This window comes from Vanellus vanellus (genome assembly GCF_965231255.1).
Source record: "Vanellus vanellus genome assembly, chromosome: 7".
NCBI lineage: Eukaryota > Metazoa > Chordata > Aves > Charadriiformes > Charadriidae > Vanellus > Vanellus vanellus.
This window is the reverse complement of record NC_138912.1, coordinates 28616078-28641607: the sequence shown is the minus strand read 5'-3', so window position 1 is coordinate 28641607 and position 25530 is coordinate 28616078. Positions and strand designations below refer to the sequence as shown.

Sequence of the window (25530 nt, the reverse complement as noted above, 5' to 3'; positions counted from 1 at the left end):
AGCATATATCTCTGTCATAACTGGAAGACACAAGTTGCTGACCCAAAGAATTAGAGCTGAGAAATAAATATGAAATGCAGTTTACATGAGCAACTAATCTTTAGCGAAGAACTTGATAAATATTGAAAAATACTTAATTCACTGTCTCTTCTAGATATACATTAGAGATATATTTGTGCTTACTTGTCTTCTAGTGTCTAGTACCTGCTTCTAAATAATACTGCTTCTAGACAGACAAGTTACAATACTGTGCTAGGGATAAGCAGACCTGGGCTATTGCTACTTTGACCATATTTTGATAATATCTTTTGTACTTTTGCTAGCAGACTATTGGGATATTTGATTTTAGACCAGCAAATGTTTATTAAACATTTATTCACAAATGATCCCGCTAACTTCAGAGGGGCTACTTAAACGATATGAAGTTAGATGCAGTGGACCTGAACAGCTTAGGTTTTCTTATTAAGATTCTACATACTTTTGTACATCTTTAGGGAATCACAGAGTTGTTTTTCAGAAAGATAGCTTAGGCTAAACAAGTCAAACTGTTCATCTCACTATGGGCAATCTGCACCTTGTTTATGGGGAACGTTGCCTGGTGCTACTAAACGTCATCTCTGGTATTTTGTTATAAATTTACCATTGTAGCTGCAGTGAGAGACACAGCTTTTAGTTGGGCTGAGTTTTGAAACAAAGCACTTCAAAATTATATGTAATTTTTTTTGAACTTTCAAAAGTTACAGTAGAAAGATCTTTTTTAGATATAGTTTGAGGCTTGTATTATTCATATAAGATTGATTACAAAACATCAAGGAATAGAAACTTGCTTTTACTGTAAGTTTTGCAGAATTACTTAGGTCCAGTTGTGTGTAACATAGAGATTCATGCACATTTTGCATGACAAATTGTAGATAAACCCACATTATTTAAATATTATGTACCTCGTATTCATGGGACAAGATTTTTTCAAAGTTCTATTATATGAAACAGGCTAACGTCTGCAGATTAAAATCTGCAACCTCACAGTAGATTTGCTGAGCATTGTACCTCTGGAAAAGTTTGTAGAAATGAGTATTACAGTAACTTCCTTGTGCTGCTGTAATGACTGGAAGAATATACGAGATTCACCCTCTCCCCCACCTGTCACAACTCAAAGCCCAGACCAGCTAAACCATGTCATCTCTGCGGATATTTAGAAAAGGCTAGTAGAAATTTTTAGAAAGTTATTCCCTCCAACCTGTACATTTAGGTGAGTCATTTGTTCCCTTCGAATTCACTTTCCTCAGGGCAGTCAAGTGCGTAAGTAGTCCTGGCACCGATGGAAATAATCATCTGCAGTATCACTTTTTTCCCACATGGGAAGTACGTTTATTCTCTTTTGGGGCACTGAAACAAGGCTGTCACCATTCTGGGGAATTGGCAACACAGAACAAACAGGAAATACTTCATGGGAAATATTTACAAAAATAGCGTACGCAGAAGACATAAGAAGGGAGTCAGAATTAGCTGGATTAGGAAATGCTTGTTAAGAATTTTTCATTAAGCTGCACTTAATGCAGGCAATTGTGGATGGCAACTATAATTATGAACTGTGTCCAGTCTCATAGGTTAACAATAACTATTAGTGAGTTTTTTCACAGGAATTAATGGCTGAAACTACACTGACTCATACTGGCAGTCTAAAATACACAATATTTTCTGCATCCACTGGTTATTTCAGCATCGCTTACTATCTCACTCACCTACTGTACAGCAATGTTGTCGCATGGCTTTTCAGGTTAGAAACTGGGTACTTCACATGTCCCAGTTGAATATTGTAGCTGAAGATAGCCAATAAAGAGAAATTCCTAATTTAAGGAAGAATTAAAAAAATAAACAAAGTCTTGATGCCTTGATTGCTCATGGCAAATAAAGAATTCCCATTTACAGACATAAATATGGGGAAATGCAAAAAGTTATATATGTATCTCAATAGAAAAAAAAAAGCGCCCAAATAATGGGCTTAATTATCAGTGCCATTTATTTTAAAAGTATGCATTTTGACAGTTGTGTCGTGACAGTGAAGATCACTATTATATCACAACTGAACCCCTTCTGTATACATAGCTGCATCTGTTTACTGCCCATAAGCATTAGACAACACAGCAAATGTTTGTACCAAGAAAAAGTCGCTCTCTTGAGTGCTTGTCTAAAACCAGGACAGGATCAAGTATGATATCCAACAGTGAAGGTGCTTAAAATCCAACACAGGACTCGTAAAATGAAAATCTGTGTTCAGGTTTTGGCAGTCTGACTCTCTTGTTTCTGAAATCACAGACTTTAATGGAAACAAAGTCGATACACAAAACAACATCTGAAAACAGCTAAACTGGATTGTAAGTGACAGGAGCAAGCTTTGGTAGAATTGGATTATTTAGAATAACCGTCACAACGCTAACAATGAATCACTCGGGATTTATGTCCCAACATTTGTAGCAAACAAAAAGTTATCTTTAACCATATTAGATAATAAATAAAGACAAAAGTAGTGCTGATCATTTACTTTTCCACATAGAACACGACCCACAGCCTGATCGTTCTCCCAAATATCAGGTCAGTGTTGTAAGCACAACATTTTTATATTTCACCTTAACAAATTCCGATGACATTTGCCTTGTATAGTTTCATTAACAGTAGAGTTTTAGACCAATTTTGCTGTGCAAGTGGTGTTTACTCATGTCTTTCAAGGTAATAGGTTTACTTGGAGTTATGTCATGGCAGTGTCCTGTGCATGGCAGTGTTTTCAATTTGGAGCTGAGAGGAAGGACTCCAACCCACTGAACGTGACTGCAAACAAAGTCTCTTGAATTCAGTCTAAAAATCCTGTACCGTCTATTTTGAACTCATAAGAGGAATTATGGTTGTACAAGATTGTATGTTTTAAACATTAGTAAGATGTAGGTGATGGAAAGTAAATTGTGTCAGATGAACACTCTTGATTGCCATACAGCTTATCTTGTATCAAATTTATCTCCATTGTGCTAAAGGTAAGAGAAGTTAAGACTAATAAAACAAACTCTCTTCTCATTAAGACAAGACAATACATTTTACAAGACTTCAAATGTTGAATCTCAAGTCCTCTATTGAGTTACTTAATGTTTGCTTCCAAACCAAGATACAGGCTTCGTTAGTGCCAACATCATTGTAACACTTCTCATTTGATAGTGAGCTCAGTAATTTGGGAGCCTGTCTCCCCCCTCCCTTCCGTATATTGTTTGTGCTTCCTGCTTAGATCAAGTGGCCGTACGCTCACAGCCACTATAAAAGTAGCAGTTCAAGTACATTTTCCCCATCCGAGAAAGCTGTAACACAGGATGGTTAGTCTGAAAAACAGCGAGAATGAAGCGTGAGGCCATTTGCAGTAAGAAGTTGCCAAATGGAACCACATTCAAAATGGCAATCTAGAAAGACGTACTGGAACTACAACTCTTATCCAGCTTGATATGTTTTTCTGAAAGGGGAAATTACCAATCATAGTCTACAGCATGAATAACACACTTTAGAAACTACCAATGAAAGGGTTTGCCAATTTAAAAGTTAGTTGTTGATTGTACAAAGAACGGGCCAATGGACTTTCCATTCTTTGCATCTTTGTTCCCCTCAGGAATCCATTACCTTTCACAAAGAAAATTTTAGCTATCAAACTTGTCCATAAATTTTGCCGCTGAGTGTGAAACCATCCAGTTAGCATAAACACTATCATTTGCATATCTTGAAAACACAGAGTTAGTGCCATCGAATCTTGTGAGTGGAACGGGGCTCTCCTCAGGCCAGTTCGGGTATGACATGCCTAAAAATGAAAACAGATAATTTTTTCTGCACTGAAGAACCATAACTTCATGTGCAGACAGTAAGGCCCTTGGCAAAACTCCCTTCAGTATTTTAAGCCAGTCCACTGGATTTTGTCCCAAATCAATTCATATAAATGATGTTTCAAAATCCCTGAAGCACAAATTCAGATGTAGGCAAAAACCCTGAAAAAATAAAGTGCTTGCTCGATAAAAAACTGTGCGCGTGCACGCACACGTGCATAATAAAAAACTAATAATTTTTCTTCTGATGAGCCTCCAACTTTCCATAATTTTATTTTTTAACAATCATGTGGCAATATATTGCTTTGCAAGAGGAAGTTCTTGCTGTACAGGAAGTGCTCCAAGAATTAATAGACCTATTTGGGACAGGATCCAAAGTCCATTCCAATGACTGAGAGTATTTCCATTTACTTAAACGGGCGCCTTTCCTTTGGCTTCAGCGAGGTTTTGGGCACACTCTCACACCCTCACCAGGGTTCCCTGCTTAATTTTAGGAAATCCCAGGAGCACAACTGAGTGAAGTCCAACAAAGTCCTGAGCACTCTTGTCTCGATTCAGCATTTAAACGTGTATTTCAAGCATTTGCATTGAGTCCAGTAACTGCTGGTCAGTTTAGGCACAAGTGATCACCAAAACAGAAGCAGAGTGCTTAGCACCATGTTGATCCAGCTGTACAGGCAGAGAACCATACTGGAGTTGAGATTTTCAAAAACAGAAATCTGATTTTGTTACTTATTAAGCGTTCAGCATCTGCCATCAACCTCAGTGCCAACTTTGTCTGTTACTGCATTCTTTTAACAATCTGGCCACTAAGTGCCCCAAAGTGAACATGAGTTGGGGGAACCTATTAAAGAAAATTATAGCTAGGGTATAGATAAAAAAATAGACCCAAAGCCATGTATTAATGGCAACTTTTAAGCTAAAAGATCCAACTTTTCAAAAGTCGTACTGCTTGAAGAATGAAAAAAATATCTGTGATGTTAGTAAATATCTAAAAACATGGAGAATATTTAATCAGGAGACAAAATGTAGGAGTTTTGGCAAGAACCATTTTTACTGTCCATCTCACCATCACAATATGAAAGCATATGTTCTTTTTAAAAACACTTGCTACATCATTCAATCAAGGTTTAGTACTGACATTTTCATAATAAATCAAAGGACGTGAAAACAGCTGAGTATTTTCAAAATGCCCATTGTTAATTAAATTTTCAAAGGACTTTACATGTTGATTTAGTCTGTATATAACACTTATATACAGTATTTCTACCCTCTGTATATAATACTCTGGTTTCATTCTATGATACACTAAATAGATATTTCAGCTTATGGATCCAGAATGCATTAACAGCAGCTGAAATTTAGAAATCCATCTTGATAAATGAAGTGTTGCAGATGGAGCCTATCACTGAGCTATGACAAAAACCAGTATTTTAAAAAAAAAAAAAAGTCTATTGCTTAAATTAGAGGTGCAGAATCTAACATACTTTAAATGTTTCTAGCCTCCCCCAACAGTATAGTTGAATTAGACACTCATTAGCATTTTATATTTCCCCTGAGAATACTTCCCTGATCTTTTTTTCTTTTACTGTGTGATATTTAGTCATTTTACTTATTTTCACATCCTTTAAAAACGTTTATTTCAAACACAGCTGCAAAATGACTAAAGGATGATCCTGATGCAAACTTTGACATTTACCAAAAGAAAAAAACAAACAAAGAAAAAAACCCAAAAGAAGCTTCCAAGCAAATTTTGATTGGCTTCATTCAGACAAGAAACACTGTAATGGGGTTACAGAGTCTGAGAACAGTGCAGAAGAAAAATCATTTTTTTTGTGTTGCTAGAATCTAGTAAATGCATGTGAAATTCTACCATAGAGTTTGTTTTCAATCCATGTGGAAGGGAGGGTTCGAGGGAGGGGAGCATTATTACAGTCCACGAGTGGTGTCTCCTCTTCTGAGAGCCCATCATCATAAAGTAAGGAATCGGAAGGTGTGGAAGCTGCAAGGTCTAGGTAGTCCTAAGAAGCAAACGAGGAAAGAGCTGTGTTAACATATGTGGCAGTGTTGCTGTTTAGGTGTAAAAGCTAAGCGTGCATCTGGTTCCTTGAAAACAAGTAACTACAGACCCCACTGCATTTGTCTTTCGACAGCACCTCCGGCACCTGAGTAGGCTCTCCCTTTCTGCAGCCATAGCATCTTTGGAAGTATTGGATTTGCCAGAGCACTAGACATGCTAGAGACCTCGTAATACTTCCCTTAATTCTGTACCTCAGTACAGTAACTGAGAAGTTAAAGGGCTGTGCTCACTGATTTGTTTGACCTTCCATTTCTGTTATGCCCGATACATATGTATGCCTGAAATATATATAGATACATATGCATGCTTAAAGGAGAAGGTACTCAGATCTTCTCATCATTTTACAAAAACTATTACATAATCATGTATAAAATTAGCTATGTAAATATTGCCAAATAAAGCTTTTGCTGCTTTTGTTCTAAAACTAAATATTTAGGTCAACCATAAGAATTCATAGGGTTGGGGTTTTTGCTGAATTGCTTTGATGCAAAAAAACCCAAATATGAAGCATTTTCAACTAATCTAAAATATACTTTTTACTTTAAAAATGGCTTTTCCTTTGGGAATTTACTGAAATTAAAGAGGTAAAGTTACCCAATTTTATAAACTGAAAAAATCTTCAGAATTTTTCATTCAGAAAGGCAGGAAGAAAAATGACTAATTTCTCGAGCTTTATTTTGGATTTACTTTGGTTTTAATTATGATGAAAATGTCAGAAAACCTCCCGGCCTCTGTACTACAACTCTATCACCTGCATACTGATTCTCAGCAGCTCTAAGTTTAGTGGTTGACAAGTCAGAGTGATTTAATGTACAGCACAGACATTTCGCTTTGCCATTTATAATTTAGAACTTTTTTTTACTTTCGCGTTCTGAACAAAATTCTTCCCATTTGTTTATTAGTCCTCTTTGCACCCAATGCAAATGCCATCACATTCTCAAACATGATAATGGTCGCTGTATTCCCTCTGTTTTTTATTTGTAACTGCCCCCCTTCCCTTAACTAGTAGATTAAAAAAAAAAAAAAAGTGTTTATGTGCAAATAGGTATGTATACATTTTATAAATATATGCAACTTGGACTTATTTTTAGACCATTCATTCAAAGAAAGTCTATATAGAATTATATACAGGCTGCCCAGGGAGGTTGTGGAGTCCCCTTCTCTGGAGATTTTCAAGACCCGCCTGGATGCGGTCCTGAGTAATGTGCTCTGGGCAATCCTGCTTTAGCAGGGGAGTTGGACTAGATGATCTCTAGAGGTCCCTTCCAACTCCGAAAATTCTGTGATTCTGTGATATAATAGTTTTAAAGTAACTCAGAATGTTGGAATTGTACAGCTTTTGTATCTCTGCTGCTATCATCATATAACTAGATCAGATGCAAAAAAATACTGCATTCTTCTAGTTCTGAGCTTCCTAGGGTTATTTATTTAGGAGTGCAATAACTTTTCACAGTATTTTTTTTTAATTTCTTTTTTTCTATTTAAGGAAGCTAGACAGATTAAGCATAACTTATCTGCATTTAGGGTTGAAGTCACCAAAGACACTACATGAAGTAGTATTGCTTTCAAAAAGCTGGATGCATTTGGAAGAATTCAAAATTTGATTAAAAGTAAATTACTTATCTTAAAAAAAAAAATCATTATTTTTGTATATTCAAACTCAGATGATCACAAAAAGTTTCAAAAACTCATGCTTTCCCCACACTTACCCTACTCTTCACCATCATCTTCTCTAGTTCCTTGCTGATCTCAGCAAATGTTGGTCTTTTATCGGGTTCTTGCTTCCAACAGCGCAACATCAGGTTGTACCTGTGACCCGCCACAAGGTGAAAAAATAAATAAATAGTTAGAAGTGGGTTATGCTTCTGCTCAAATAATTTATAGCACTGAAGGTGAACTGTGGCATGAAGGCCATTCACAAGTACATCAATCTCTGTTGTGTGTTCTGTTCAACATTGCCTTGAATCAACTACTTGACATTCACAAGAATGGGCTTTGATTTTCATGAATCTTTATGAGTTTAAAAGATGATGCATTTGGCTGTCCTTGAAGGACTTTAGTCTTAGATTTCTTTCATGATTTTCACTTTCTCAAAGGACCACCTCATGTATAGGCAGCATGCCAGTTTTCTAATTGATTTTGTTTGCATATGACTGTGAAGAAATTTGTATGTCATTACTGATGTGCATCTCCCAACCTGAAAAGTTCTGTTGTTATATCAGAAAGTAGAATTTTGTCCTTCATTTGTTTTAATTCTGAAAAGTTTCTGTAAACTTTTCTTCAAAGTGAAGCCTAACCTAAGACTACTTGCACAAACTAACATTCTTCTGATTACTTCTATTATTGCTCTTTGATTATATCTATTCTTATTCTGTCTTTAACTGTCTTCTATAGCACACAGCGTGGAAACGAAAAGGAGCGGAATTAAAGCTTTACAGTTGAGTGACTATCAGAAAGACATTGGCCAAATCGTGGATGTGTAACTCTCCAACCTGTGCCGTTCATGTTAGTTTGCCAGCTCAAGTGTTTTCAGGATTAAGTGATCTAGTCACAAAAGTGCTCTAATTATGGAAATAGTTGGCTACAAGAACTACAGCAAGCTATTGAAAAGCACTGCTTTTTGCCCTCACCTACAATCTCTCTCTCTTACTTGAGTGGAGAATGCAATTTAAGAAAAATGGTCCTTAAAGCAGGCTCTCAAAGGCTGTCAGAAAAAATTCTGAGTAAAACAGAAAAAATCTAAACCAGTCAGAAAACCATGATGTGGCTTGAATAAGAAAAGCAACTTGGACATGGTCAGCTTGTCTAACCTAATAATTATGAATGATATAACATATGTTTGAGGAATGAAGCCTCTTTCCTGTTGGAATGAAACAAACAAAAAAAACCATTAAACATTAAGTCTTTGCTAGAGGGTATTTGCCGGTGACTCTTGTAAACTTCTACCCTACTCTAAATTCAGAAACCCTTAATGATTTTTCTCTGTACGTGGTATTTAAAAAAAATAAAATTATATTATTTATACTGTATTTTCTCAGCCCAGATATGGCCAAAGCGTCCTTCATGTTGAAAATCAGTCAAAAGAGACGTCATAGTGATTATAGCCTAGTAACTACCTAAAAATAGCTGACCATGACTAGATTTGCATGCTGAACATAAAATCATGCCTCGTTTCCAAATGCCATAGAAGAACAATGGAGAGAAGATATTTCACATTGAGAGTGTTTTAATAAATCAGCCAATAAAATATGAACTGTCTGCAAATAGAAAAAATTGCCATGGGCCTATCAAGTCACAGAAAATTTGTGTTTTCTGGGGTATAGATTTCTGGGTCAAGGTATCCTTTCTCCTATGTAATGCCAGGACAACTAATAGACAATGACTGTGGATGAAACATCCATCTAATTTGTAGAGAACTGAAACATTTTCTTGAATATTTCAGCTACCACTGTGTTTTATGAAATTCTCCTTCTTCCCCCACCCTCACAAGTTTTGAATATTCAAACTGTTAATTGTTTGGCAAGTGTGTTATTCAATATCCTACAAATATTTTGGATGTAGCTGCAAGCATTCTATTGGAAATTCTTTTCCTGCAATTTACTGTTCACTAATTTCATTACATTTTTCTAGGCATTACATATTTTGATTATACCTCTGAAATATACAGGGTAATATTTATGTGATATTTATTTAAGCTTTTGTTTTAAAATGTATTTATTCAAGAGATGTTTTTTGAATCTAATGAGATCAAGAGCTACTTACATTTCTTCACTGCAGTTTTCTGGTCTCTCCATTCTATAGCCTGTTTTTAGGAGGTTAAAGAGTCTTTCAGGAGCAATACCTGGGTAGGGATTGCCTCCCAAAGTTACAATCTCCCATAGCAGAACTCCAAATGACCACCTGAAAAAGAAAATGAGCTTTCATTTAGAGTGATAGGTTTCAAGAGCTTAGCGGGTCTTTCACCCAACGAATCTCTTTCTAGTGTGTTTTGAGAACCCAACCAAATTCAAGACATTGCTGAGCCAGAGGGGCTGTACAGGTGCATATAGAACCATCCTTGTTCCCAAATACCATTCATTAAAAAGATTAGCAACCAAGACAGTAGAGGTCAGGGATAAGTCTCTTTTATCCATTGACAAAAGCTAACTGTATCCTGGGAAGGCCCAACTTCTCCGGAAAGCAGAAAGTCCTTCCCATGGTGGGCCAGCCCACAGGCTTGTTCCTCTTCTGTACAGTGCTCCTGGAGGTGCCTCTCTTTTTCCTTTGGCTACAGAGGGAGTCTAACCTCCCTAATTAGCCCTTATAGTACTATTCAGAGAGAATTGTCTGAATTTACACAGGCTGGCTCAACCAGTTACCAAGGGACTGGTTTGCTGTCTTGACTATGAGGTTGTGTTCCTTTATATGAACAATGTGTTTATTTTGATCATAAGAACACCTTTGATTTCAGCTTGTCTGTTAGGCTATTTCAGCAATTCAGGACTTAATTTTCATCTTAGAGTTGATGAAAGAAGAGGAAAGAATTTACTCTGGAAATGCCAAATGCCTAAAACAATTTAACATAGAACGGAAGGCAGAAGAAACTGTTTTCTGAAATGAACAGAAGAAACGGTAACTTTTTTAACCTATTTTCTTGACGACCTCAAACAAAAAGACCTTGCTCAATGGGTTGGAAATATTTAGATGGATTAAATTAGTCCATTTTTGGAGCACAGGTCAGGGGGAAGAGAGGCAAAAGTGTTTTTCTTTCCTTAGTGGAAGGCTTTTTTGAGACACAAAGAAGCTACAAATTACTCTGAATCTGCTCAACTGACAGAACTGCCAAAATTTGGATGTTCAAAATGAAGGAAAGCAGCCAACACTGTTTCACTCAAAGGGAATACTCAATGGGATGCATCTGGAAGAAAAATTACATACAATTTATGATAAATGTTAGCTTTTGTGTTCTCATCATTAAGCAATTTCAGTGAAAACTCCACTTCTAAGAAGATTTTAGGAAGTATTACACATCTAACACCAAACCAAAACAGCAGTGTCTAATTCCCTTTGAAAATTCCATCTCAAAATGTTAGCCACAAACCTCACCTCCTGTCTGACTACATTCTACCTGTGCTTCTCGCATTTTAAAGAACAGCAGCAACACCAAAAATCCAGCAATAAAACTTCCAAAATGGGCAGAGACGCCAAAGTGAGTCTCACGCAGTCTTAAGTGATATGGTGCCATTTTGCTGTCTGATGCCATTCATTGAATTAATTTTTAATCACTCTGCATATTCTTGAAAGCTAATGAATATTTATAGCATTTTCATATACTTTATTAATGTACCTCCTCATACCCTTTCTGAAGCCAATTATGCTCTGCCATCAGGTTATAATTCTGTCCATGATTAATTCAAATAAACTTTGTAGCATGGCGAGTTTTATTTTTAAAGTCCACCTCTTCTGCTTAAGAGGAATTTTACAGAATACGGAAGGAGGGATCAGATAATTTCTTAATTAAAGTTATTTATGTAAATGGGCGTATTAGAATAGAATGCTGTACAATGCTGCAATGCTTTCGAATCATTCTACAAATTAAGGACTATGGGAGGAGAAATGGGAGATGAAAAATTTCTCATTGTGCTATATTTATTGCTGAATAAAAATGCGAACAGAAAAAGCCAGGAAAGAAAAATACGTGAAGAGGAAGACAGTAGGCTAGCTTTCCACTGATGTCATTGACCTCTGAAGCAAACAGGGATTTTGTAAATGCTGGCAAGTGGTACTGCTATTAAGCGCTGCTAACCACAAACTATATAGAAAGGCTTTAGAAGGAAGAGGCTGGAAAATAGAAACACAGAGTATCAGGAAAAAAAGAGCACATTGAAAGGGTTGTTGAGTATGCTAATATTATGGTCACCTAAAATATCATTGTATCACCACAAATGACAAAGAATATTCCTAAAATAATATTTTCAGTGAGTGTAATTATCTAAAATAACAATAAATGCTGCAGAAAAGTACTTCATTTATCAGCTTGCTGCTGTTGGAATGGGATTTGCAGAACCTAGTCCTGGAAAGGTTTGCTTTGCAACTTGCTATGTGTCTCAGTACTGTTCTGTAGGGACTTGGCTACATTAGGAGCTGCTATATAACACTCTCAGATTACTACATGTATAATGACATGAATAGTGAAGGTGACCTCACCAGTGAGTCAAAGGCACCGTGTAAGTGTGGCAGATATTGAGACCTTTTATGGCATTGTACTGCAGCAGACCTACAAAGCACAATGCCGTGCTGTTAAGAATACCTGATGCATGTCCAAGAAAGCTGGTAAATCAGCGTGGCTTTACACGGAGATACTAATCCAGATCTGGGAAGCAGTAAAGCTACACAACACCAGCGTGCTGTCCAGTGCTCTGAGCTAGCTTGCTTGATGCCAGCTGGGCAATCTCTGCATGGCATGGCATCGCATGTACAAGAGAGGGGCTCCTGGGCTTGACAGCAGCCCATCAGGAAAACAAACAGGGAGGAATGGTGTTGGATCCAGAAGATCAATCAACAGTCAAATAAGAGGCAGTTACATGACAACACAATCTGTTCTGGCCCCAAACCATAGTGGCAAATCTGTTTTGCAGAAAATGAAGAAATTAAAAATATGCTAAGAAGTTTTTAAAAGAATTTTAACAATTCTCTGGGAAAAGTCATTGTAGAGAAGGAGGTCAGCACAATGGATACTCTGAGGAGGATAAAAAGAGACACAGAAAAACTTGTAAGCAGACCTAAGTAAAAGTGATGTTCTCCTGAGAATTACCCCCATCTTTTTTCTTGTCTAACTCCAAGTGCAACAAAGTAAATGAAAATATTTTGGAAATTCATTTTGTAAGGAATTTCCAAGGCAAGCAAAATATTTTATTTCACTAAAACTGCTCTGACCTGCAGAGAGAAGAGTAAAAAGTGAACGTAAATAATTTTAGAAGTGCAAATCAAAAGGTTCCTATTTGCACATACTGCTATTGCCAAAGTGAAATGTCATTGAGATTGGTATGTTTTACTCCATTTGAGTTTAATGAAAACATTACTTTAGTCAGAGCCTCTTTCAAGGACACCTTTAAAAGTATCAAAATGCTGCCTAGCAGAAAATCAGGCATAAATACTGCTGCTTTTGCAGTCCCTTAGAGGTTTTTCTCCCAAATAAATAGTACGTAGTTTTACAGTGTCTGCCTGGTGATGAGTCACAAGCATCATTCATCCCAGAGAGAAAGAAATGAAAGTATCTGATCCTGAGTTAAATGTATGCAAACACTCCTCTGCCTGGCTTTTTGCCTATCGGATACGAAAACAGCTTAGCTGTGGTAGCTTTGCCACCTAATCATCACAGGTGGGGAAAGAGCATATCTGCCTTCAAGATCTCTGTTTCCCTAATCACGCAAATGAACTTGCATCTTGGCACTGGAACGGGACTATTCCCCTGAGGTCTGAGCTGGCTGTCGTTAAAATTAATTGGAGTTTTGTCATTGATTTCAATAGGAGTGAAGGCCAGGCGTTAAATTCTTCTTCCCTTCATCCCACCCATCCCTCATCTGCCAGCAAGCGTTACAGACAAGTGATGAGCAGGAACTGGGAAGTTTGGGTACGACCATTATCTTTAGCAAAGACCAATAATTTGTGTCTATATATTCAAAAGCAACCATGTCAGAAGAACAGATCCAACCCTTGTTGATTTCAACAGGAATTACGTACCTAAATACTTCTGATAGCATTTTCTCCAGATTTAATTCAATAGCAAAAATCTTACGTATCGTTGCCAGCTGATGGCGTCATCCAGGCTGTGTTCTTCATGTCTCTTTGTAAGAGTAACAGCTTTGGCTACTGCATACCTTGTTGTGCTTCCTCTCTCATCTCCTTAAACAAGTACATAAACCATAAAGAATGCAAGAAGTTACACTTACACATCACTTTGTGTTGTATAGATATGATCAAATAGGGACTCTATGGCCATCCACTTAACAGGTATCCGACCCTAGGAGGAAAACAACACAATGCAATTAATGGTCAGAAAATTGTTTCCAAGTGGAGAACCAAGGTATTTCTCTTCAAAACCGTAACAGATACTCTATCCACACTCTAATATTTTACAAGGGACTGAATGACAAGCATTGTCATTTCATAAGAAAAACACAGAGCACTTGTAAGAGTTTTTAAAATCCCTGATTCATTTCATTCCACACACTTCCATAATCTACTTCCGTACAATAAAGTGTTGTGTTTTTTTTCCAGATGGTCACTAGTTTAAGTCAGATAAACTCTACTCTCCTCTTAAAGAGCTTCACCTAAAGAATTAGATTCTTCAAACATGAATATCTGTCTGCTAACAGGATCCACCCCACTGCTTTTGGGAAACATGCAAATGCAAAAATTATGGGGAATGATGATTAAAGAGGAAGAGCTATCCATTTATATTGGGGATGATGCATAAACAGAAGCACCTAGATGTTAAGATACCTTTGGTTTCAGAACTGTACTTGGATAGTCATATTCGGTTACTAAATTGAATCTGCAAGCTGCTACTTTCCACTGGCAGAAATTCACTGATACAATCCGAGAAATCTGCCCCAGATATTCGTGAAAATCTTGCTTTGCTAAATTTCCAAGATGTTTCATAACTTTCACAGTATCACTAGCATTCATATGCCTTACTGCTTGTTCTCATGAAATTCATATATATATGCAATAACTTTTTAGTAGGATTTGAAACTTATCCTTCTCTTCATTCCTCTCAATTTTTTTTCTTTTCCTTGTTTGCCTATGCAAGCAGACAGATGCTTGTTAGGCTCTGAAGAATACTACAGCGATGAGTGTCTCAGAAGAGAAAATATCCATTCAGCACATCTCCATCCCGCCAAATAAAATGAAACTGCCTTTATGCAAATGCATCATTCTTAAAATGCAGAGCAACTGGTATAGATCAATGTAAAACACATACATCAGAAGATAGCTAAATGAACGTGGCAAAGCCCTTTTACATATGATCATGTCTTCCAAAAGGTTTTTTTCTTTGCAACTTATTTTGACTTACGAAACATTCACACAAACTGTCCTGAAAAAACAAGGGAAAGCTAAACTGAAAATGCACAGTATTTAAGGAAATATTTTCATACAAATCTAAAATTTTCACACGCAAAAACTTCTGTTGGCAACTCTTCCACATTAAGTCATAGAGGGAACTGAACCAACACTACTCATCTTAGAAAGAATCAATAGAAAATAGTGTCAGTGAATGCCACAGTCTGGCCTGGGATTGACTTGTTAAAGTTCCACTGATGTCAGTGACAGGTGGAGGCAAACAGGCAGAAAGCAGGATTTGGCTTGCTGTATCTGACAGTATTTTTTTACAAGAGTAAGTAAATGACAAGCCTTAACTTATCTTCTTAGTCTCAAAGTTATTATGCTCAAGCGTTTCTTTTCGGTGGAGTAGTGATGTGACTCAACAACTCATCTTTCCATCAAGTTTCCTTTGCACAGTCCCACAGGTGAAACGTTACTGTATGCTGAATCCTGCCATGAGCACTGCTAGCAGACAGAACTCCATGTGGGCACCTGACAATAATTTACTGTGGCAGGCCAAATAGAATTGCTTTAAATAACCTCTGGCAGGTAGTATTACCTCCTAATCTACCTTGACCTGTGATGTACCATTTTGATTAAGATTTGGTATCTTTCATACGTTTGGAAGTACTTGTAGGACAGCTTTGCTTCAAGTCTTCTACATAGATGTGCTAATTCCTGAAATTAGGATCTTTATAGAAATTGGCTGCATTTTTTCCAACTCCTTGGGATTTTTTTGTTTATATTTTTAATTATAAATAAGAAAAGAGACAGAAAAATTATGGAGTTTTTTTCTTTGTGTTTTCAAGCAGTGTGATGAAGAACTGGATAAATGAGGGTGCCCACCTCCTTTAAAAATGGGCTGCACTCTACCTGTAAAAAGGTTAATAACTAAAAACTCCTGCAATGAACAAAGGTGTCATTCTTCTGTATTTACGTTAACAAAACACATGCTATTTTTAAGCATCCTGTGTGAACTCTCCAGCCTTAAGAAAAAATAAATAATTTATTACAGACTATTTGGCACATTGCTTTTAAAAAACAGCAGATCTCATCATACGCTTTACATATCGTCTTGCAACTTTTCACAGGATCATGGACCTGCTGAGGTGGGCAGGGACCTCACCCCTCTGCTCAGAACAGGGTCAGCCATGGCAGGTTTCTTGAGACCATTTCCAGCCAGGTTTTGAATATCTCCAGAGACGGAGATTCTCTGGGCAGTCTGTTCCAGTGTTCGATCACTGGTACGGTAAAGAAGTTTTCTTTTCTTCAAATGGAATTTCTCATATTTAAAATAGCACCCAGTTGCCTCTTGTCCTGTCACTGGGCCACACTAAGAAGAGCCTGGATCTGTTGGCTTTATTCCCTCCCATCAGGTATTTATACACATCAGTAAAATCCCCCTGAGCCCTCTTTTCTCCAGACTAAACAGACCCAGCTCTATCAGCCTCTCTTTGCATGTCAAATGCTCCAAGGCCTTAATCATCATAGCGACCCTTCTTCTACTTTTATTAACTTTTACATATTAGAAATAAATAGGTTTTGTTGGCGAGTTAACAAAAAGAGGTGGAGGAGGTAATGGTGACTTAAATATGATACTTTTTTACACATCTATGTATTACTGTCCCACTGATTAAGCTCGTAATTTTGCTTTACCTTCATTTCTTGAAAATAGAGAATTGTACTAAGTTAATAAAAAAATAGCTATTCTCTTTTTCTTGTGTGCCCAAGTCCTGCAGTATAAATTCACTCTCTCGATTATGTAATAATTCCCAGTACTGTTTTTAACATGCACCGTACCTTACTCCTCTTGACATATGAATCTTCTTCGTATACATCACGGGAGAGGCCAAAATCAGAAATCTTCATTTTGCGCCCTTCTGCCACCAATACATTTCTGGCTGCTAAATCACGATGGACAAGCTTTTGGAAGAAACCAATAATAGTGTTTATGCTTCTTGTAGAGGAACCAACTGCTGACGTATCCGTCTATCACAAGGACATGCTCACATCACTATTACACTGCCCTACCTTCATTTCTGCCAGGTACTGCATTCCGCGTGATATCTGCCATGCAAATGAGATCAGATCTCCCATTGTTAAGGCTCTCTCATCAGGGTTATCCAAATAGCTTGAATTTCTGTTGCCATCACTACCCACGTAGCTGGGTCCTACTTTTCGACTTTCTCTGAGAAAACTGCGCAAGGAGCCGTATTTAGCATATTCCACAATTAAATACAGCGGGCCTGAAATAAACAAACACCCTGATAAGTAAACGATTAATAGATAATAACCACTTTATTTTATTTTTTCAAGGAAGTCTGTTCTAATCAACACATTGTTTTGAACAGTCAGAGGCTCCAAACACCTCTGGCCTTTACGTAAAAGGCACTGAATCAGCCGTGGAATCATGGAGTATTTTTAGCTTACATCCTCTATGCAAAATAAGTGAGTTTCAGCCTAAATCAAAGCAGAATTCAGGCTCTTGTTATATTCCCTCACCTAGATAATTTGAGACTAAAAAAAAGACAACCATCTTACATACCAGATCTGTGAAACAGGACAACTTAGAGAAACTTTAAAAAAAAATTAAAATCAAAACACTTTTCTGGAGTGTGTGATACTGAGCTCACAAATCATCTGCTAATTCCAGTGTTGCATTTAAGGTGCCTTTTCAGAGCACTTAGAAACATTCTGACATTTCAATCCATTAGTTTCTCCTCCCCATTACCCACATGAATAATATCCACTCAGTGCTTTAATGCTAAATACATTTGTCTGCTGTATCAAAGTCCTCCCACCCCATACAGCAATGAATTAACTTGATATTTATTAAAAGCCTGTGACTCAGAAACAATTCACTTCCTTTGGGATGAAAAAAATACATTGTACTGAAAAGAAAAAAAAAGTCCCCCCCCCAGCTGGTTCATTACCTTACTAAAACTCAGAGATGACTCAGTCCTGAATTATATTCTGTCTACAACTAAAAGTGCCACTTGCCACAGAACTGGGTGGGCAAAGGCGGCAGGCCCAAGGCTACAACATGCATATGGTGATTTTAGGCTGCATAATTACAGATGCAAAAAGAAGAGGATGTTGCGATGCAACTTAACACAAACAGAAATTCTTCAGATCAATTCCTATGCACAACAATGAAAATTCGCTTCATTGGCAGTTTATAATGCACGTGTCTGAAAATTTCCCCCCTTGAAATATAGCTTTTCATGAGTGTGGCTTTTAGCAAATATTTCACAAGAGGGAGAGAATAGCTTTGTGACAGAGGAGAAGAGCTGAGTATCAATCTAACTATCCAACTCCATTTTAACAAAAGGATCTGTAGTTGTCTTTTTTGGTTTGTCTGTTTGGGCTTTTTTTCCCCCCAAAGGGAGATCTTAGTCCCTGGCTCAAGCCTCAAAGCATTGTTTTAGTATGAATAATAACAACAATAATGAAAGCCCCATTAAACTTTAAACATAACCCATACTTGAAGAGATTTACTAAGCATCGACATAATATAAAAATATTTATTGATGGAAGAGAACTGGCAGTAGATTTGTTAAATATAAATAGCTTCATAATCAAAATGTGTGTTGAAGAAAACCACAGGAAGAATGCTTAGTTACACTGAATTATGATTTCCCCTCGCCTTCAAACATTGCTTTTCTTATAGGTCCCTTGCTTTTTAGCTAGCGGCAAATTTAAAAAGTGCTCAGCAATTATTAAGCAGTGGTCCAAACCCATCAATGAACCGCTCTTTATTTCCTTGCTTGACATTTTCATTTCAATAACGAGTTTCTAATATTTACCATCTTGACTGCAGGCTCCATAAAGTTTGATGACATGAGGATGGTTCACCTGTTTCAAAAGGTTAAACTCTGAAAGTAGATCTCGCAGCTCACTCTGGGAAGCATTTTCTGCAGAAAGTGTCCAAACACACAGTTGTGGTTAGGAAAGCATTACTCAAGAGTTCTCTACGTATGTCTGAAGTATAACATCAGCCGTTTCTCCTGGAATTAGCAAGAGGCTGGAAAACTCCATAATTCCCCACAGGACATTTCCTCACTCCACATTCATAAAAGAACCAAGTGAACGGGACTGCTGCTGTTGTGGCTTGGTAACCTGCTATAATCATCACTCTGCCCTGATACAGATGACTACAGAAAGAGCGGGTCAGCCAAGAACCAGGACCAGAGTCTGTCATGTCTTGAAGATGCCATGAAATTATTACAGACCTTTTCTAGTGTTCTAAAGCAACTTTTTAGGGTGAATCATTGCAATCAAAGCTTCAGAAACGTATGAAACCAAGATTTGACGTTGCTCAAACAAAAAAGACTTGCTCAGTTAACTCCCATGATATAGCCCTCCTCCTCCTCAACACGTTTTCTGACAGAATAAAAATCTACTACTCTACTGCCTTACACTTGTAGCGCACATCCAGGTTTAGACTTCAGAAGCTAAATGTACAGTTCAGACTGACTTTACAGGGAGACATATATGCAGACTTCACTGACGTCAGCCTCTAGAGGCTTTCTTAAGCTTTCAAGCATTTTGTTTTTGCAGAATTCTTCTAACAAACTTCCTCTTTGAACGCACTGAGGCTTGAAGGAGATCTTTAGTCATAAAGATACCACAGGTCAGAGATAACCCTTTTTCTACCTCATGCTTTATCTCTCTGACACACGGAACCTCCCTGGATAGTTCCTACAGAGTGTTATTACTGGGCAGTTGACAAGTATGTGGTCACTTTTATTTAAGGCTAATAAAAAACAAGCTCAGCTTCTGATCTTTGGTACTGTATTGTATGTTTTTCCATAAAGGCTGTAAGCCCCAAAGGATTTATTTACATATCCATTTAAAATACATGTGCTAATAGTTTGCCCTGGTCATGGTAATTTTTTATTCTGTTCTACTATATGTTTGTATCTGCCATATATTATCTTATAGTCTGAACCTCCACTCAGATTTCAGTCTTCTACCCCAGTGAGTGCAAAATCGGATGGTCTCTCACTACTGATAGGGATATGCATTTATGTAAACCAAAAATGAATAACATCACCTTAATGCCTCTGAGAGTCTTATTTTTCTAGCTCTGGAATTGAGTAGCATGTGCAAGAACAGAACAAAGTTCCCCATGCCTGTTTGTCTGCTGGAAAAACAAACTTTGATCGTGCACAAATGGAGACAATTAGCTCTGAAGCTTTATGGCCTTTTTTTTTTTTTACAAATTGTGAATAATGTCTATTTACGTATTGGTTGGTGTTTTCCCCTTTAATTTTACTGTAATGACGGCATTCATATCATGCAAGAGGTCAGATTTAATTAATACGAGAAAAGCAGTAATAATGGGCTGAAAAAAATTATCCCTCTGTTCCTTTAAACTTCCATCCATAGCTCCAAGACTATTTTGGCTCAGCTAATTACTTACTGTTCCTTGTTCCCTCCCCAGTAACACCAAATTGAAAAGTAGGGAGAGTCCTACCCTGGTTGTTCTTAGCCACAGATTGTGCCCACCTACACAGCTCAGGCAGGAGATACGGTTTATGCAATAAGCTGGAGGCTTTCTCCATTAACATACTGGTATACATACTGTGCCCTTTTAAAGATCAGGCTGTGTAGAGTCCCTAATATTTGGACAAATTACCCCCTTTGCATCTGTTACAGGGAAAGAATGGGTGAAGTTGGCCTGACAGCAAAATAACTGTCCTTTATAATTTCTGACAGCGTTATAAAGACCACTGTGGATTAATGCAATGTTTCTTATACATGAGTTGTCATGTGTTAACAGTAAAGTTAAACCGATAACAACAGATAAATATTTGCAGAATGACAAATGTTCTCCACAGTCAAGTTGGAAAATGGAATTTCAGGTGACTATCTGCAATGTAATTTACATTACAAAGGGACTCATTAGAACCTGAAGTATTACTGTAAATGTCAGATCAATTTATTAAAATAAGGTGCTTAAAATAAAGGGTTACTCCTTCGCATGATCAATTCTGTCAATTCTTTCCTTCATAATAGCTAGGGAAAGCTGAATGTTAAATTATCTGCAAGTAAAAGCAACATTTTTACCACTGTGTCTTGGAATCTTAACACTTAACTTGCATGCTGTTGATGAAAATGTGCTAGAAAATCAGTGACACTAAGTGCACAAATAAATACGTACTGATTACTAGGACTATTCTATTGATAATGATATACTGGCCGTTACTTGAACATTACAAGTAATGGTTAACCAGTCTTCACTTCTGAAAAGACTTAGTTCCTAGATTTCCTCTGTATCACCTATTCTGCACTGAATCTCTTGCAACGCAGGCATGCACTTCGTAATGCATTTATTTCTTTGGTAAAACAATGGCATATGCAGCATCTTTGCTCTCAAGCAGCAGATGGAGATGATGTGTTGATTATTTATTTTTTTTAAAAAAAACAACCTTGCATATAACGGAAGTGGTAATTAGTAGTATAACTTTTCCCTATAATTACATGTTTTTACTTATAAGCAGCAGTGAACGGTTGAGGTCACTCAGCTAAAGCCAGCAGCCCAGCTAAAGCCTTTCTGAAGGTTGTTTGCCCTCTGTCTCAAATATTTGTACGTGCTTGGTATGTGGGGACTACATGCACGTATGAATTAGTACACAAGACAGTAGAGAAGAACACGATTTTCATATCTATTTCATCTTTCAGGCTATGGGGAATAAATGGCCTTCTGAAGGGACTGGTTTGAGCATTTCCACTGACCTCCTTCACTATCATTGCGTGTCTAGTGAAGTCTTTAGTGGAAATCAGCCTCAGACATTAGATATGTAAAACCTATACTCATATACATAACTGTAAAGGTGGCAAAAGCCATGCATTACACCACCTTCCACCTGAAATGTACAGTAATACTGGAGACTTTCTACTTCAGAGACCAAGCAAAACCATTAATTTTTTTCATGTTTTTCTTTCAGTACAGTTTCGTTTTCTAGATGGGAAAGAAGCAGGTATATTTGGGGCTAAAAACTACTGAAAAGAGATGGGGACAAGAGCTCAAGGTCTCACATCATCATCTCAACATTATCTAGGCACACTTTTTTTTTCCTCCAGCTTTAAAGTCTTAGGGAAAGCTGAAGACACCAGGAGACAGCACTGGGCTAGTCAAGCCAGTTTGGCAGAGCTCCTAGTAATTGAAAAGCAGATCAGAAAGTATACAAGTAGATGGAATTCTCAATCAGAAAAGTAACTTAACTCTATTATGTCTCTTGACACAATTATAACATGTTTTATTTAAAAAGCTTTGTCAAAGAAAACTGGGTAGAGAGGGGAAAAAGTCAGTTTTAACAAGCCCTTGCAATATTTCGCTAAACAAAATTAAATACATTTGCTATGGTACAATGGCTGTGACAATAGTTGGTTTTAGCTGACCTTTCACTTTCACACTAGCCCCTCTTAAAATCCATTCAGAAGTTAAAACAAATAATTTTCAAATAATTTCAGACCCAGATGTGAATGTACCTTTTAGCATTTTCACTGCCACAGTGGTATAGCCAGCTCTTCCCTTCAGTCGGAATGCTGTTGCCTTAACGACCTTTCCAAATTCTCCTTCTCCAAGAGTCTTGCCCAGAACCAAGTTCTTCCGAGGGAATTCCCACTTTGGATCTTCCTGCAGGAGAGAAAAGGAACCCTATAAGATGAAGCAAGAACGGGAGTGGCTAGCTGCACCCGAAGCATTAATGTTCGGTAGGAGAACATTCTTCAGGAATACGTACACTTGTTTGTACAATGTTTGCTTGCTTGCTTGGTGTACAGTGTTTGCTCAATCTTTTTATCAATATGAGTGTATTCCTATAAAAGCTTCTGAATTTCTAGGTATTTTGAAAGCGTTTTTCCATTACCTTGGAATCACCTAATTCAAACCAGGCTGTATATGTAGTCTAAGGATAATGGATATTTACAGCTCTGGGAAATTGGATACAAACGAAACATGAAATGATATAGGATTCATTATGAATATGTGACCTTGGACTTCACAGAGAAATAAATCAGTTTTCCTCATGGAATAAGACCTTCCCTGAAGAGTTCATCAGAGACAACAAACCTCCTCTTATGAAATTAGTGTTATTAAGCCTTATGGTTGCAAAATGATGACAGATGTACAAACCAGACAAGAAATTAAAGCACATGGAGCACAAGGTCCGTGAAGACCTCAATATCCAACATCCAAATAGATTTGATGTTGCCACATATGTCATATAAAAGCGGCAGTGTTTCTCTACTGTGTCAGTCCATGAAAACGCAGCAGCTGGCAGGCATCCTGGATAGTATGCGATTCAACACAGAAAAAATTATAGGTATGATAGCGTGACTGGGAAAAACATCCTTAAAATGTGGGTAAAACTCAGACTCCAACTGACACCTACAGTCTGTTTTGTTTTAAACTTACCCTTATCGTAATACTATGGCTTATCACAGAAACTACAAACCTACTGATTATTAGTATTTAATTGGACAAAGTAAAACCACGCTACTGTCAAATGTAGAGTTACATTTAGAAAAAAACATTGGCTCCAATTAGGCCTAAGATGCTACATTATATTAAAACATAAAAAAATAGAAGAATTTATCCAATTACTCCTTAAGTATCTTCAGTTCCCTGCCTTTACGTGATTTCTGGTTTAGTTATTTGTGTTAGATATTTCTATGAATAGATTGCATTTCTGTAACATTTTCTGCACGCAAACCCAACATTCTCTAGGAACAAGACAGACATAGAAAAAGAGCATGCAAAATTACGACAGGCTTACTGGTATTTTAAAGGTGTCTACAGACACCTGGTTCTCCATGGAATCTAAAGAAGGCCGGCGGACGTTAGTGGAAGAATAACTGATGGGGTAGGACTGGGCTGGGCGCCGGAATGTCATTTCTGCAGAGGCAATAGGTGGCTTTGGAGAATTCTTGTGGTAACGATGGATGAAATAGGAAGAAAGCAGCACGGAGATGATGAAGGACAGCAGCACTGCCCCTGCTATCACAGTCTTGCACACCTCATCACATAGTTGCTCTGTGAACCAAGAAGAGCTTCTTAGAGCTTTGCTTTTTGTCTCCTACTTCCAATTTGGCAGTGCACGACACACACAGGTGTCACAGAAACAGAACTCAAAATCATATGAAAAACCTAATAGCTAATTCTCAATGAAATTTGAGAATTTGCAAATATGCCCACTGCACCTACCAATTCTTTTTTTTTTATTTTGGACACCAGCACCTAATTTTTTTGCCTAACTGCCTGTGTAACTGTAAGGATAGGTAGCTTGACCCCACATTCCTTATCTTTAGACATAGGCTAACTGTGACACTCTTTGAGACCCAGCCTAACATATATTGATCTTCTGATACCACTTATGTCTCTGGAGACACATGACTGAATTTTGTTTGTAGACAACAGTTTATGTAAGAGCCGTTCAAGCCATCAAATAAAATCATCTTCAAGTGTGAATTTAATTCATTATGTCAATTGTCAGTCATTAAAGATACTTCCCTTCAACTTTTTAGATTATAAGGAGACTTAGAATATTTCTGGCTTTGTGTTTAACAAAATATTTTCTGAAAACGTTGCCTAATGCTGCAACTGCTTCTGAAGCGATAAGCATTTTTACCTCCCCATTTACTACTTCCCCTTTTGCAGAAGCACTTTTAGCATCTTTCTTTGGAAACAAAGTTTCTTTAAGCCTATGTGCCCCTAGAGAGCATTCCCAGAGAGCTGCTTCTGGAAGAAATTGAGAGATCCAAAATACAGTCCTTGCACCGTTGTTCATCCGAAAATCCTGACTTCAGATATATAGTTAACTTAGCTACATCTGCAACCTGTAGCCCAGAAATAAGTGGAAACAGCACAATATCTTTCTAGAATTTTTTAAAAAAAGGCAAACGCAAGCAGCTTTACGCTTCCTCTTTTTCTTCTTATGCCTACAGAAAATTTACTCAAAAGAGTAAATTGAGATATATTCCAAACAATTCAGTTTTAAAATGCAAAATATTTCATGTTATATTTATTATTAGCAATATAAAAAAAAAAAAAAAAAACAAAAAACAAAAACCCAAACAGTTTTTAATCCTCAATCTTTTTCAAACTGTGTAGAGCTTTTCTGTTTAAGCAAAGGTTAATGAAGAAAGCAATCCGTTCCTCCTCCTAAGACAATAGGTGCCGGCTGTCTCTGACATTCTGAAACTGAGATTTTCAGAAATGATTAGGAGGCTGACTTACTTGAAAGTAATAGAAGTTGTTATTGTAATTCTCCTAGCTGTCTTTGCAAATATCAGGTGAGTCTCACTGAAATGCAAATGCTGCTGGAAATCAAAGGAAGACCAACCTGTTTGTCATGTAGTAATGGATAAAAAAAGAACCTTTAGCCAAGGATGGAAATAACCCTGGAGCCCCTCTGGAGATTTTCAGGCTCCATAAGTAGAAAGTCAAGGTGCCAGTTCTTAGATTAATTTTATGTTAGCAGTCTCTAACCAAAGGTACAGCTT

At 37.3% G+C, this 25530-nt stretch overlaps 1 protein-coding gene and 1 long non-coding RNA gene across 2 annotated transcripts in view; one reads left to right on the top strand and one right to left on the bottom strand.

The window, feature by feature from the left end:
* LOC309674101 overlaps positions 1-25530 on the top strand; it is a 55582-nt gene that overhangs the window by 11071 nt on the left and 18981 nt on the right. The window lies entirely within an intron of this gene.
* RET (ret proto-oncogene) overlaps positions 3672-25530 on the bottom strand; it is a gene marked incomplete at both ends in the record, with an annotated part of 82995 nt that continues 61136 nt past the window's right edge. The window contains 10 exons of the mRNA XM_082486036.1: positions 3672-3829; positions 5725-5872; positions 7641-7740; positions 9694-9831; positions 13863-13933; positions 16819-16941; positions 17050-17264; positions 18825-18932; positions 22516-22663; positions 23805-24061. Of these exons, the coding sequence (XP_082342162.1) occupies positions 3672-3829; positions 5725-5872; positions 7641-7740; positions 9694-9831; positions 13863-13933; positions 16819-16941; positions 17050-17264; positions 18825-18932; positions 22516-22663; positions 23805-24061 (1466 nt within the window). The remainder of the gene's footprint in view (positions 3830-5724; positions 5873-7640; positions 7741-9693; positions 9832-13862; positions 13934-16818; positions 16942-17049; positions 17265-18824; positions 18933-22515; positions 22664-23804; positions 24062-25530) is intronic.